A 16,135-nucleotide genomic window follows, 5' to 3' on the forward strand; every position below is an offset into this window, starting at 1 on the left:
AACGTGCAATTATTAAATGCCTAATGTAGTTATTCAACATCAAATTTGTGCTTTGGGCTACATAAACACCTTATTGGATGTGGTATCTATTTATTGTTTTATGGGCCCAAACCTATGATGTGAGTACTTGAAATTATGCAAATATTTTATGAGGTGAAATGAAACTTCGTGAGCCTTATGTATAGTTATTTCTTATGGATATAAGTAATATATATTTGTATTAATTGCAACAGAAACTTATTATATCAACTTATGAATATAATTTTTATTTCATATTTTTATGGGAGCAAAGTAAATATGTTACTTGAGTTTATAATTTTCTTTCGGTGTAACCAAAATAATTTACTCCAGTTAAAATCTCTGTTTATGTTGTAATTAATCAAAATAATTGAAGCTTTCATTTTTTATTCAATATAGAAGTAAAGTCCTACACAAAAATTTAAGAGTAACCAAATAATTTTTTTTATAATATAAACATAAGCTTTGAAATAGATTAATATTTAGATTTATAAAATAGTAGTGGTAGTGTAGCAAGGAAAGTTATACACAGTGGCTACAACTTCATAATAGTTACTGTTATATGTTATATAATACTCCCTCCGTCACTAATTGTTGGTCTACTTGCCTTTTTGGTCTGTCCACCAATTTATGTCATATCTATTTTGGGTAAGTTTATATTTATATTTTAATCAAAATTGTGGGTCCCTTTAATAAATTGTGGCCTAATTGCATTGACTTTAATAAATTGTGGATCCCTTTCTCCACTCAACTAATAAAAATACAATTTTTCTTAAAATCCGTGTTTTGCCTCCTAGGCCAACAATTAGTGGACGGAGGGAGTAGTTACTATCATTTCGTTATATATCATTTACAACTGTTATATGTTATATAAGTTACTATCATTTTGGAATATGTTACTCCCTCCGTCCCACGAAAAGTGGTGCGTATTCCTTTTTGGGTTGTCCCACCGAAACTGGTGCATTTCCTTTTTTGGCAAAAATTAGACACCCCTTATTTTTCCTTAATCACTCCCTTATTACATTCTCTCATACTTTATCACTTTATTACATTCTCTCTCCTACTTTATCACATTCTCTTTCCTACTTTATCACTTTATTACCTTCTCTCTCCTACACACTTAAAACACTAATCTACAACTCCTTAATTCCCGTGCCCAAAAGAAACGCACCACTTTGCGCGGGACGGAGGGAGTATTTCCTTATAGGCAGTATTTAAAGGGTGTTTGACTGAGCTTTGCCAAATACTTTGAAGGACCTTATAGGCTCCTGAATAACTTATAAGTTGTTTAGTATTATAAGCTCTTTAAAAACTTATTTTTTTTTCAAACACTTTGAAAGACCTTATAAGCTCCTGATTCAGCTTATAAGTTGTTTAGTATTTAGAGGTTGTTTGGCCGAAATTAGCTGTAATATAAAAAATTTAAGTGCTTAAATGTATATAGTTCATTTTCCGTGCGTAGCACATGTGCCACACTATTTTTAATCAATAACACAATATTAAGGAAAACAGTTAGTGTCAAAGTAACAAGAATTGAAAAATCTAAGAGCAACTCCAGCCCAAGAAGATGGCGGGCTGGCACAGCTGGATTGATCGAGGGAGGCACGAATATTGGTGTCGAGGCACGAAGGAGAAATAATGGGCTTTTGCTTAAGAAGCACGCGTCCAAAATAAATAAATAAATAAATAAAAATTTATTTAAAAATTTGGAAGGGATTGTTGGCTGATTGAGAAAGGACCATTGTAAATGCAACGACTCCTTCAATTTTTTTATTTTTTTTTAATTTTCATATCTATATATACTCTCATTCTTCACATTTTCATTCACATTTCTTCTATTTTTTTCCCATATACTATTCTTCTCTCTAGCAAAATGTCTTCATCCTCATTATCATCTTCAGTCTTCACCACCTTCGTCCTCATCATCCTCAAGCGGCGATTAGCGATGTGCTCAAGAGTTCACCCCAACTTGTGTTACAATTTTACCAAATTGTTGATGTAATTGGTCTGCCGGAAAGCCCTCCCGAGGCGACGAAGAGTGAAGAAGAAAGCTTATATTCATCGTGATCTTGAAGCCGGAGCAAAACGTCTCCACGACGATTATTTTGCAGAAAATTCAGTCTGCACGATGCCATTTTCCGACGTAGTTTCCGTATGCGCCGGCTCCTATTTCTAGGAATCATCAACGCCGTGCAATCCGATCCTTACTTCCAACAACAACGTACCGATGCATTAGGTAGACCTTCTTTTCATTGTTACAGAAATGCACAATAGTCATTCGTCAACTGGCAAATGGATGTGCAACTGCTCAATATAACGAGTATCTACGAATTGTAGATTCTACCTTGTTGGAGTGCTTGAGTAGATTCTATCGAGTCATTGTTCAACTCTTCGGCGTGCAAGGACATTGAACGAGCTTTTGGTGTGCTCCAAGCTCGTTGAGCAATCTTCAAAGGATTGGTTCGTTTTTGAAAAAAAAAAGGAGTTGAGCAACATCATTTTGCACAATATGATCATCCAAGATGAAGGCGATCATGCATTGAAATGGAAAGAAGACATCACAGACGAAGCTTCAAGTAGCTCAGCCGCATCTCGTCCTTGCACCGGTGCTCACCCGAAATTTCATGCATATGTGGCACGATAAGCCTGATTTATGCTTAATTGTTCTAATTTTAGGGGCTTGCATGAGCTTTATTTTAAGATAATCTTCTGGAAATTGGTGCGTTTTATGGTGTATTTTATGCTTTGCAGGAGATTTAGGTTTTCGAGATGAAGAGTGCAAATTTTGGAGAGTTTGGGCTAAGAATTACGTTTTTGTGCATACTCTGGCACGTCAGAGAAGCGAGTCCCGCATGCCAGAGCAGCGAAATGGGAAGCCAGAGAAATGCGCCATCGTCAGAGCAGCGAAGTGAATCGCTAGAGGAACCAATCGCCAGAGCAGCGGAACCAAGTCAGAGCAGAGAAGTCAATAGTCAGAGCAGAGCTCGCTATGCCAGAGCTGATTTTCCCGAGCCGCGATTTCAGCTAGAGTGGAGATTACTTGCGGAGCACGCCAGCTGGACTTACCTAAGTACATGATTCTATTGCCTTTAAGAGTCCAGCTTTGCATGGCAACTTTTGAGGAGAAGTCTATAAATAGGGCTTTGTTTTGCATTGAAAAATATACTTCTGCCTCCAGGCGTGTAGTTAGATAAAACTCTTTGCCCTAATCTTTAGTTCCGCCAAGTTAGCTAAAGCTTAGGTTTATTGTTTTTCATAGTTCTAGTTTCGATTTCTGTTCTAGTTAGTTTAGTTTATAGTTCTTTTAATTCATGTTTTAGATTAGTTTCCCGTTTAGAGTTGTAATTACGTGACAGATTACTTCTCGAGACGACTTATGGTATTTCTTTAATCAAGTTTATTTATTTGCTTTTACTTATGCTTTCTTTAAATTCTGCAAATTTACTTATGCGTTTTTATGATGCTTTCTTTAAATTATGCACTTTAGTTTCTGCCTAGTTAGATTAGATTAGAAGTTTTAATTAAAGTTATTTAAATTCAATTTGTCTAGTTAATTCTTTACTTTAAGTTGGTTTAATTCTTGCCTAGGGTTTAATAGTTTCACGCCTAGATAATTTTAAGATTAAGTTTTTAGTTAAGTTTAAATTACAAGCATTAGTTAATAATTCTTTTTCATGCCTAGATAATTCTTTAGTTTAAGTTTCTAGGTAAGTTTATTTTCCCAGCTTTAGATAATTTTACAGCTTTCAATCCTTAGTTTATAGCTTTCTTGTGACATAATTAATTGCCCTTAAAGATATTCCTTGAAAGATGACACTGGGTTAACTTATCATCACTAGGATGTCCTTGTTTTATTGCAAGTCAAACTAGAGGTGTTTCTAGGTTGAGTCAAAGCCTCTATGTGAGACCACGACATGCACGTTCGCCTCATTTCAAATTTGAAAGAGCATATTAACGATTGAGCCCTAGAAAATTAGTGTATTTTTTATTTTTATTATTGTATTTTGATTAAGTATTTATTTTATTTTAATTAATTTAATGTTGATTTTTTTATTTTAATGAAATATTGATTTTTAAATTGAAAGAGTAAAAATGGGATTAATTGGAAATTAAGATTTTAGCCACTGAATGCACTGGAGGAGGTTGAGATGTTCTAATAAAAATAAAATAAAACCTGCCAATGAGGCATTGCTCTAGTGGAAAAGCTGAGGCCTCAAAAACTCTCATTTATATGAGAGGGTAAATATCATGAAAACCCCTGAACTATACTCATTTTATCAAAAATACCCTGAAACTTTTAAAATATTATTTAAACCCTCAAACTATCAAGTTTTTATCAAATATATTCTGCATCTATTTTCCGGTCACCAGAAATGTGATCTGGCTCGCCGAATCCCAAAATGTAATTTATATTCTATTTTTTTTAAATGACATGGCAAAAACGACTTCGTTTCGTACCATATTCTATCGTGTTTATCCATAATTCTAGGTTATTAGCGTGAATTTCAAACACGGTAGAAGTGAATTTTAAATTTCAGAGTGAATTTTTTTAAATGATATGATACAAACGACTTCGTTTTTGCCATTGTATCTTAAAAAAAATAGAATATAAATTACATTGTGGCATCCGGTGAGCCAAATCACATTTTTGGTGATCGAAAAATAGATGCAGGATATATTTGATAAAAATATGATAGTTTGAGAGTTTAGAGAACATTTTGAAAGTTTCGGGGTATTTTTGATAAAGCGGATAAACTTCAGGGGTTTTCATGATATTTACCCTATATGAGAGGTCTTGAGTTCAATCCCGCTTGCGTGCGGTGATGTTTTCTCATTTTAGATGGTGTTATATTGTCGCTTGGTGTAGTTTTTTACAGATATGTGGTGGTTGGTGTTGTATTCTCCGTTGCATGCGGTGTACGGTGTAGTTTTCCCACAGTTGTGTGATGTTGATGTCCCATTTTAGATGGTGTTGTATTCCAATATGCATATTGTAATTCTAATTCAAAAAAAATAAAAATAAAACCCAATGATAGTACGACAACTGGAATAGGAAAAATACAAACTATGATGTCGGCCCATTCCATTTCACCGGAAAAAGTCGCCACCGCTGTTCCAGACGTCCCTTTCACTCCGCCAATCACCGCCGCACACGCGCACAGTAAACCCATGGCTCTTGAATCTTCAGAAGAGCCAATTTCCTATTAAATTAAATGATCAATCCATTTATCCCCAATTATTATATTCTCAAGGATATATAAACCTAAATCATCTCTTCACCCCAATGTCTTCTTCTTCAGGTCTGTCCTCCCTCTCTCTCTTATCAACTTCTCGAAATCCGACTGTTTTTCGCACTTCTTCATTTCTGTTCTTACAGTTTGTAGAGCGAGAATGTCGAGTATTTCGCACGCGCTGTCGCTGAAGCACGGGCTTTCTCTCTGGTGCCCCCAATTAGCTTCAGTGAATAAGATTTCCGAGCCTTCTTGCATTGGCTCCGCAAGATTTAGCCGGAGATTAACTGTCTCAGCTTCGTCTTTCGCCAACGAGAATCGGGAGTAATTACTGCCGCCTTTTGGTTATTACATCTAACTAATGTTATATATTTGTTTTTGAGGTGAATTTGCGTTAATCACTCTTTTATGTCTGTTTGTATTTGTGGTTGCAGATATGTTATAGTAGGTGGTGGAAATTCAGCTGGTTATGCTGCTCGGACTTTTGTTGAGCATGGAGTGGCTGATGGGAAGCTCTGCATTGTCTCCAAAGAGGTTTTTCATTCTATAATATGGCACAAAAGTTTGTGTTGCTGCGCTGCTTTAGTTGTTCTTGTGGAGTATCAGACAATGGAATTTTGTGTATTTTGTGAGCCATAGTTAGCTATCTATTACCACTTTAACAGAATCTTGATTGAAGTCTCGTGAATCACAAAGATTGGATGAAAAGGTGATTAGGCTTTTTACATGACTGTTATGTGTTTGTCCACCTCGTTTTTGTGTAAATTGAAGTATCATTGGATTTGGAACAGAACAGTGATTATGGCATTATAAAACAACAATTGTACTCATGGTCCCTGCTCCTTTTTGCACGTGAGTGTGGTTAGGGGTACGCGTATACGAAATTAATCATAAAAGTCTGGAAGAGTAGGAATGAGCTCGAGGTATGTTAGAAGATTGATAAATAAGCGAAATTGATCACTTTTTAACTACTTATTAGCACAACAATGTGCACCTATACCCTCTTTTGACAGTGCTTAGGAGAAAATTTGATTATTACCAACTTTTGCTCAATGAATTTTTTGAGATCATGATGATCTGATAATTTTTCCAGACTAGCAAGAATATGACCAAGCTCATTTAGATATCTGAATGATTTGGACGTACAAAAGAGACATTACTTCGAGTATCACATCATCTTCTTCATGAGTTTGCATATCTGATATATAATGTTCTGCATTGATGGTATTAAGATTGAATTTTGTTCTTAAATGCAGGCATATGCACCTTATGAGCGTCCAGCTTTGACAAAAGGCTATTTATTCCCTTTGGATAAAAAACCAGCACGTTTGCCGGTGAGCACTATGTCACTTTCTTATTTCAGCTCAAGAATACGGATACGTAATCTGTAAATTTTGAATGCATCAGCATACTCTAAGATATTTGTTCTTGAGTTACATAAAAAATGTTACTTTGTCTTTGTCAAAGAGATGCAATGTCAATGGTAGTATATTAATGGGCACTCTAAATATCCCTTGATAATATTTTTCCATCTTCTAGTTTTCTATGTCTCTAGATATTCATGTTTGCATTTGTTACTCTAGGGTTTCCATACTTGTGTTGGATCAGGTGGTGAAAGGCAGACTCCTGAGTGGTACAATGAGAAAGGGATAGAGGTACAAATATATTCCTCTCCTCTGTTCATGTGATATAGTTCTATCATGACTAGCAGTGTTGTATCAAGTTCTCTGTCTTTTAACAATTGTAAGTGTGTATTGAAATTTTTCGTTGCCCCAAATTTTCTATTTAGGCATTGGTTCGATAATTGTAGCTTGAGTTGACTACAGGAAAGAAAAGCTGAACATTTTCTGCACCGTAAATGTCATCTTAAAGCTAAAAGGCTAAAATCATTTGGATGTTGAGAGAGAGAGAGAGAGAGACTGACAAAGTTTTCCCTGAATGACGGATCTCATAGTTCTAGTATCATTAGATTCCCATTCAATTTAGCTTCACAAAGAAATTTGCTATAGTATCGAGAAATTATTACAGATTGGATTTTCGGCCTTAGTTTGGAGACAATTCTATATCATTATAACATATAAGTCCCAAAGAAAAGGTGAGTGTATAAAAAATAGGGCTTCAGAAGTGTTTTTGGAGACTGTTTAAGAATTAATTTCTTTCTCCAGATAATTTGTTTTGAGATTTTTTGTAACCACTGCCTGCATTACGTGCATATGAATTGGTAATATATATGTTTCTGCTGACACAATCTCCTTTTCGAATAGATGCTCTATGAAGACCCAGTGACCAACATTGATATTGAAAAGCAAACTTTGATAACAAATTCAGGAAAGTTGGTGAAGTATGGGGCCCTAATAATTGCTACTGGATGCACTGCCTCCAGGTATTTCCACTTCTGAATACCTTCTTTCACTATCATCCATCCCCAGGAGTATATCCACTTCAATCTGAACTCACAAGCTAGTCCAGATACTGTGATGATGGAGCTCTGAGTTAAATTAAAGGAAAACTGAATGATGAACCATCTCATGCCCTTAAAACTATATCACCATGAAGTAGCATATGCCAAATAGAAAATCAAGTCTTTGCAAATACATCTAACTCTAAGTCTGCAAGTTAGAGTTAGATTCTGATTGTCCTAAAAAATTGAGCCACTTGTGTGCTTGCTTGTCTATATGTCCTTAATCATTGATCTTGTAATGCAAAACTCACAAGTATCCTCTTGTAGGTTTGCCTGCTTTATGTTTAAAGGTAACATGATCTTTCAGTTGATGTAATAATTAACATTTTTCTCAATTGCTTGGGATGAGATTAGGTTTCCCTTAAACCTTTTGCTTTCTAGATATTGAAATAATCTGTACGTTTGTCAACTGTGTGTAATTTCTTATGTCTGGATAATTCCCATATGCAAGTTATGATGTTTTTTGCTTTCATAAATATTGTTATTGGTTTTCTCAAAGATACTGTTGCCGACTTGCCGTTGTACTTGTACATACCATTGTTGGTTTTCTCAAGATAATGTTCTTCTGCAATTATAATATTGCCCAAAATGATAATTCTATTTCTCTTCCGTTTCAGGTTCCCAGATAAGATTGGAGGAAACTTGGCAGGAGTTCATTATATTCGGGACGTTGCAGATGCCAATTCGCTTATATCATCACTGGTAATGTGTAATTGTTGTGCCAACTTGGAATTAATATTACAAGACACCCACACAGTAAATATATTATATAAACTTTGATTATGTGCATTGACTTCACTGCTGATGTTGGACGATGCATGTCTTAGGAGAAAGCAAAGAAAGTCGTCATCGTCGGTGGTGGCTACATTGGCATGGAAGTTGCAGCAGCAGCAGTTGGTTGGAAACTCGATACCACTGTGAGTAACCGTCATATCTCCTTACAGTTGTTGGTTGGGCTTTATTTTAGTACACCTCGTTCAGCAAATAATTATTGTTTCAAAGCTTGGTTTCAAACTCATTTTAGGCCGTTCAGTTATCTGATTTGACAAATAGTGAGCTGATCCTTTTATTTTTATTTTATTTATTTTACTACAGATCATTTTTCCTGAAGATCATCTTATGACAAGATTGTTTACTCCTTCTCTGGGACAAAAATATGAAGAGCTATATCAAGATAATGGGGTCAAATTTGTAAAAGTAAGTGCTTTATTTTAACTTCTCTTCTTCCAACTCTTATGATTGCCTAGCTCACCAACCCTGCCAAAAGAGAGATAAGACAAGAAGATAGTATGCAAACGTGAATAGTCTTGTTGATTAAATGCAGGAAACATAAGGATCTAACTTGTTTCCATCTCATACTTCAGGGTGCTTCAATTAAGCATTTAGAAGCTGGTTCTGATGGTCGTGTAGTTGGTGTAAAACTCGAGGACGGTTCTACAATTGAAGCTGACACGGTAATTCAGAAATGCTTGTTATTATATAAGAAGTTTTAATTGAAGTGGATATGCGTTTATATCAGAACTTGTATCGTCGGTCATGTTTTATGTTTCCAGATGTTAAATAGTTTGATAGGCGTATTGCGTATTCAGATACAATTGAGAAGATATTGAATCATGACTGTTGTGATGCAGGTTGTTATTGGTATTGGAGCAAAACCAGCAGTTGGTCCATTTGAAAGGATCGGTTTAAATAGCGATGTTGGAGGAATACAGGTATTAATGATGATTGCACGTAGTCTCTGGAGGGTGTCATACTAGAAGTATGAACTTCTGTTAATATTACCACTTTCATGTTTTATTTTGGAGATACTTGTGTTGCCAAAAGCAAATAATTATGAAAGTAATTGGAAATGAGCAATGACACCCTCTGTTGTCAACCCTTTTTCCGGTGTCCTTTTTCTGGGAAAACTAAAATCAAAAGACACTCCAAGACGGATAGTCTTACTATAGTCGTGATTACTGAAAATGTAAAATATTAATATCTGATTGCATGTAACTTGTCTTATAGAAAATCTCATTACTTGCCCTAGAAAGATAACCTAACTGACTCATTTTCTCTGATGTTCAAATTTCAGGTTGATGGCCAGTTCAGAACAAGCATACCTGGCATTTTTGCTATTGGAGATGTGGCAGCATTTCCCTTAAAGGTACTTTTCGTGATAACCAAGCAAGAAAAAAGTTTTAGTGTTTTGTGACATTGACATCTGCCGAGTTGTTAACAGATGTACAACCGAATTGCACGTGTTGAACATGTTGACCATGCTCGTCGCTCTGCAAAGCATTGTGTTCAGTCACTACTAACTGCACACACTGCCACGTAAGTTGGATACTTCTCTGATCCACTCTTCTGCTCCTGAACTTTGAATTGATGGCTCCTTTATAATACATAAGTTATGGTGATTAATTTTCAGGTATGACTATCTCCCTTCTTTCTACTCAAGAGTATTTGAATATGAAGGAAGTCAGAGGAAAGTTTGGTGGCAATTTTTTGGCGACAATGGTAAGGACAAAAATTTGTTTCTCTTCAAAATCTCATTTATGTGGATTTTGCATATCATCGCACTAAATTTTGTATGTTAACGAACAGTTGGCGAAACAGTAGAAATTGGGAAATTCGATCCCAAAGTAGCGACATTCTGGATCGACTCTGGTAAAATCCCTATGCCCCTGTGGTCATATGACTCATATCTATGGGAATCTATCTGTGTGTAGTTTTTTCCTAGCTTTCGCATCCCTTTTTACTTGTGAGAGGGGATTGTGATCCAAGTGATCCTCTTTATTTCAAAGTATCTGATGGTGAAAAAGAAATGATTGGAGGTCCTACTGCTAATCAATCTCAGTAGGGGCTCCAATTATACACACACACACACACTTATGCAGAAACTTTAACGGGCAAAGAGGACTAACATCAATATTTTATGCTTGCAGGGAAACTGAAAGGTGTCTTTCTTGAAAGTGGAAGCCCTGAGGTATGATTTATTACCAGTTAACTAATAAACTAAAATCCGTAATTTCATCTCGAGACGTTAAATATTTTTATTATTGTATCAGCTTTTTGAAGAGAAATCGATTACTTTGAGCTTCTATTGAACGTTAACTAATAGGGTCTGTGAATGTTCCATAAAGAAAGTTTCTATTGAGTTGTAGGACCATGTAGAATATTGAATGGTCAGGAGTAGCTACCAAATTTATTAGAACTCAACTGACAGCTGAGCATTCAAAACACCCAAATCTTTTGACTATCTGTTAATGAATTACCAGTCCAAAATTTAACAGGGTCCTGGGAATGTTGCAGTCATACCATCCAATTAACTGAACTCAGTTCTTTGGTAACTACACCTTTTTGTTTGGTTTATTAAAACCATATAGCACATATAAATATCTTGGACCGTAACTAGGCGATTAGTTTTCTATAAGGTGCAGGTTTTGACCAGTATGTTCTCAGTATTGTGGTACTAGGCTTCATATGTTTCAGTGAAGGATTATGCACCAAATTAGTTAAGATACTGTAAATAGCCACTGTTTTTAGTGGCCTTCCTGCCTTCAGATTTGTCAGCTACGCGTCTCATGTGGGAGTGTTTGATTAGTGAATAGACATACATTGCCTGAGATAGAATGATTTGGATTAATTTAATGTAATAGCATTAGCTACAATGACTTGCCTTTCGCTGCTTATATTTGATTCTTATAACATATGACGCTTGAACGTGGTTTTGTAGGAATTCCAACTGCTTCCAAAACTTGCGAGGAGCCAGCCGTCCGTTGACATTGCAAAGCTTCGGAAAGCTTCTTCAGTAGAGGAGGCGTTGGAAATCGCACAATCTTCATTACAGGTTGAAGTTAAGGTTTAGTATGTTTCATGTGTAGGCATGTAGAATGGATGTATGCATCCCCAGCTCTACCTACTGTATGAAAACTCGGCCCTTCTTTCAACGGTTTTACAGTCTGTTTCATATGGCTGATAAAATCATGTTTGCTGAGAAGAAGGTAGAATTTTGCCTAATAAAAGTTTTACAGTCTCAAATTGAAAATAAATTATGTATATAGCATGCCATTCTAGGAAACTATTTCTTTACAATATTCAAATACGCAACTTAGAGCATCTGCAGCGCGGCCTCTTCGCCCCGGGTCGATACGCGTCGTCGACGACGCGTCTGCGCTGGAGACACGAGTGGCGCTGGAGACACGAGTGAGGTCGAGGCCGCATCTTCCTAGCGCCTCAGGTCGAAGGGCGATGGCGGACTGCGCCATTTAAAAAAAAAATGAAAAATCGGTTTTTTATTCGAATTTCGATCGTTTGAATTAAAAAAAATAAAAATTAGACCGTTATGCAAACGGTAGTATAGGTTTTTCATTTTTTTTTCCTTTTTACATTATCTATATATACTCCATTTCTATTCATTCAATTCTCTTTTTAAAAATTCTTTTCAAAAAAAAAAAAAAATTCTACAAAAATGTCTTCTCCATTCAATTCACTTTGGATTTGAATGAGCACATTTGGTCTCGTTTTGGTCCAATTGAGCCCTAGAAAATTATTGTAATTTTTTTTATTATCATATTTTAATTAAGTCTTTAATTTTATTTTAATTATTGTAATGTTGAATTTTAATTTTAATAAAAATTTGAAATTTTAAAATAAAAATATAGAATTGAGGATTTTATGAATATGAAAATGAAAATTTAAGACACAAGGATTGTGGATGCTCTTATGACGAAGACATCAAACTCAAGACCATAGGATTAGTGGACTCGGTCATGAGCCACTCAACAGTGCATAGTCAATGTGAGACTGCCTAATACTTCCTCCATTCATAAAAAAATGGTCGCATTAGACGATTCTAAAGCTATTGCTATTATAATCATTATTATAATATCATCTGTTTTTTTATGGGATTAATTAGTTAATTCAAATGTATTCCAAAGCTATTGCTATTTTTCTATTTATCTGACCAATAAACAATCAATTTAAACTAGTAGGAGTATAAGATATTATGCAAATCTAACTAAGCAAACGCATTTAATCCCGGAGTGTATTTTTTTGTTGTTGTTAAATATCGAATTAAACAAAAATACTCTCATGGTTACATTTGACTTGGCATGTAGTATGGTTCTTTTGTGGTGTTTTATTTTACTTTGAACGTTTTATTTCTAAATAATTACTTCATACCACTTTAATAAGCTCATACATCTTTACATTACAATATTTTTTTTTCCTAAATAATTAATTTGAAAAGAAATAAGCCAATAAATTGAGACGGGGAGTAAAAAGTAAAAAATAAAACATGGAATGACAATTTCATTTTAACTTCATTCTTCTATAGTTAATTCTTCTATATATACCAATGGTCCAATCTTGCCGGTAATAGGTGGGGGTTCGAGTCACCTAGGAGGTTAGAATGTGAGTGGATTTTTTCCTTTCTTTTATGATAATAAATTAGAAAAAAAAAATCCTCTAAAAATTTCTAACGTAAAGAATTGGATATATACAAAAGATTAAAGCGCGCGTACTTTATTGACGAAACAAACAGGTCAAATTTCTTTGTGTTAGTATCAAATTTTTGGATGATATCTTTCATTTATTTATTTATTCTATTAGTTGTCTATATATTGGTTAGAAAAACCCGTTTCATACGTCAAAGCAAAAAAACAAATACTAATAAAATGTTGGTTTGTCGCACAAGGAAATCACAAATCAGAGCATGATTTCTAGGAGCATGATTTCTAATCAAAAGTTTATCCTAAAGACTCGTAAGATTTTAAGATATTATTATTCATATACGTATTCCATTAAAAACAATTATTCACACACGTAACAAACTACGTTATTTTTTTTTGTTAATACAAGAGTAAGCTAGTAGTAGACTAATTGCGTTGACTCCCTCGTTACCCTTTTATTTATTTTGAGAATTACGAGATGTATCTATTATATAATTAAATAAGTCACTAGCACGTAAGCGATTTTTTTTTTTGAAAATTATAAGAGATACCTATTATATAATTAAATAAGTCATCCTTACGCAAGCGGAACCTCTACACCACGCATGTGAGATTGAATCCAAGACCTCTCACACATGAGAGTATTTGGGTTCCTCAGTTTTGCCACTTGAAGCTTTATTGGCCCCTCGTTATCATTTATTAGAAGATGGTTATATGTATGGATATTTGCAATAGAGATGAGTATATAGTAGAGGGTGCATTTAATTCAGAATTTAAAATATTTTGACAGACTTTTTATAATCTGTAGGTTATGCTAAATTTCATGAATTGTTTAATTCTCTTTAGAATTTAAGAGATTCTATTAGATTGATTTATCTCTATTTGCATAGACTTTATAAGTTTATACATTATTACTCACCCTGTCCCATTACAAATGTCTCACTATCCATTATATGATATCCCATTACAAATGTCTCATTCTTTTGTTGACAACATATTCTCTCTATACCTAATATTTAAATAATTTTCATCAACATATTTTATCTAATAATTACATATTTTTTAATTTTCGTGCCCAATAGTAGTGGGGCATTTATAATGGGACGAATGAAGTATAATAAACAAGTCCTAGTGTTTAGTCCAATGTGACTTTTTTTTTGTAAAAATTAGAAAAGGTGATTCTAATGCTTGGGGGGGGGGGGGGAGGCGACGGGAATGAGATTCAGTGTACCACATTTTATGTTCCACTTCATGTCCCAATTTCAATTTTATTTAATTTCTTATGTATATTTTTTTCAATTTCAACTTTATATGCTTTAGTTTAATTTTGTGATTATTAACTAGGGTTTATTCCATCAATCTATGGTATATAATTATTTTTTATTATTTAATTTCACTTTTATTAACTAATAATAGGTTGATAAATTCAAAGTCATGGTATATACTTTTTAAAAAAATTAATTTTTTGAAATAAAACTTCAATATAATTCATAGTATTATAATAAATTTTATTTTATAAAAAATATTTTTAAAATAATAGATATAAGCATGAGATATAGTGGCACACATAAGATTGTGGGACACTGGATCTCATCTGGAGACGACAGAGTACTCTGAGTGAGAGAGAGAAAGAGAAAGAGAAAGAGAAAGAGAGGACTTGATCGAGCCGAGCTTGGAAATAGTCGTGATGTTATTTTTTGGCCCAAGAATATGTGGTTTTCAAGATAGAATCTTTGGGCCCAGTAAGGCACAAAATCATTCGGGCCTAATAGTGTGGCACAGTTCAGCGTAAATCAGATCTGATCCGTTGAAAACCGACGGTTCGGATCGGTTCCGGTTTTAACCGATGGTTAATCCAGATTTTTTGCATTTCAACTCAACGGTCAAATTGAGAAGGTTTCAGGCTTTCAGCTAAATTTTACCGTTGGGCACTACTACCATCTCTCACTATAAATACCACTCATTTCGTTTCATTCAATACCACAATTTCAATTCTCTTCTCCCATCTGTTATTTTACTTTTTCCATCTTCCCTACCGCGAATACTACAAAATCTCAGCTGCATTTAATTACTTCTTCGGTTTTTCTTCAATTTTTGCTACAAACAAATGGCGAGTCACGGAAGTTCGTCTCGCCGATCTGTATCCTCCGACAAGAGAGGCAAGCGGATGCTGGTGGAGGTGCCGCCCCCGCAGCCGCCATGCCCCAACGATGATCTATTCGCGGCGCACTTCGAAAAGGTATTAGATCCGGTCGTCGGAGATCTCAAAGTGATCTGCAGTTACTGCGCGCGCCTCTTCACATTTAGGGCAGACGAGAAGGAATTCGGTACGCTCACAGATCATTTTAACAAAAAGCATAGAAGCAAAATTGGCAATGAATCTGAAACAGAATCAGAACAATCTTCCGAAGGAAGCACAGGTACGGATGCTGATGTATTTGCATACACCTATAAAAGAAATAGAAGTATGATTGCGAAATTAATTTGCGAGTCGTCGCTCCCTTTCAAATACGCCGAGAGCGATGCGTTTGAAAATTTTCTGAAATGCTGCAATCCCTTAGCCAAAAAAATTCCACAAGCTGAGATTATTCATGAAATGATAACTCTCGTTAGAGAATCTTTACTGGTATTGATTAAGGATTTTGTTAAAATGTCGAATAGAGTTTCAATATGTTCCGATGTTTGGACTAACGATTGCACATGGCAGTTTGTAAGAATTTCATGTCATTGGGTAGACGAGTCGTGGACTATTCAAAAGAGATTGATTGCATTTAAATGTTTAATGGAAGATTATCATAGCGCCGCCGAGATCTCTCGTGAAATGCATAAGATTTTACAAAACTATGGTTTAGGTCCCAAAGTTTTCTCAATTTCTTTTGATAATAATACTGCTAGTACATATAGTTTAGAAGTACTTAGTAATGCTTGCCAACCATCTATTAGTGCTAGTTTTTTTCATGATAGATGCGTGAGTTACATTTTAACTATGT

The 16,135-nt window shown here is 34.9% G+C and overlaps 1 protein-coding gene across 1 annotated transcript; it reads left to right on the forward strand.

The window, feature by feature from the left end:
* Positions 1 to 5,069: 5,069 nt before the first annotated feature.
* LOC131024925 (monodehydroascorbate reductase, chloroplastic/mitochondrial) lies at positions 5,070 to 11,744 on the forward strand. Its single transcript, XM_057954486.1, has 17 exons — positions 5,070 to 5,318; positions 5,396 to 5,573; positions 5,684 to 5,783; positions 6,506 to 6,583; positions 6,833 to 6,904; positions 7,514 to 7,632; positions 8,328 to 8,412; positions 8,538 to 8,627; positions 8,806 to 8,907; positions 9,075 to 9,164; positions 9,342 to 9,422; positions 9,785 to 9,856; positions 9,932 to 10,026; positions 10,121 to 10,209; positions 10,297 to 10,359; positions 10,638 to 10,678; positions 11,429 to 11,744. The coding sequence occupies exons 1-17, from the start codon at positions 5,303 to 5,305 to the stop codon at positions 11,558 to 11,560; spliced, it is 1,503 nt and encodes a 500-aa protein (XP_057810469.1). The 5' UTR covers positions 5,070 to 5,302; the 3' UTR covers positions 11,561 to 11,744.
* The last annotated feature ends 4,391 nt before the right edge of the window (positions 11,745 to 16,135 follow it).

Source organism: Salvia miltiorrhiza, chromosome 5 (genome assembly GCF_028751815.1).
Source record: "Salvia miltiorrhiza cultivar Shanhuang (shh) chromosome 5, IMPLAD_Smil_shh, whole genome shotgun sequence".
Taxonomy (NCBI): Eukaryota; Viridiplantae; Streptophyta; class Magnoliopsida; order Lamiales; family Lamiaceae; genus Salvia; species Salvia miltiorrhiza.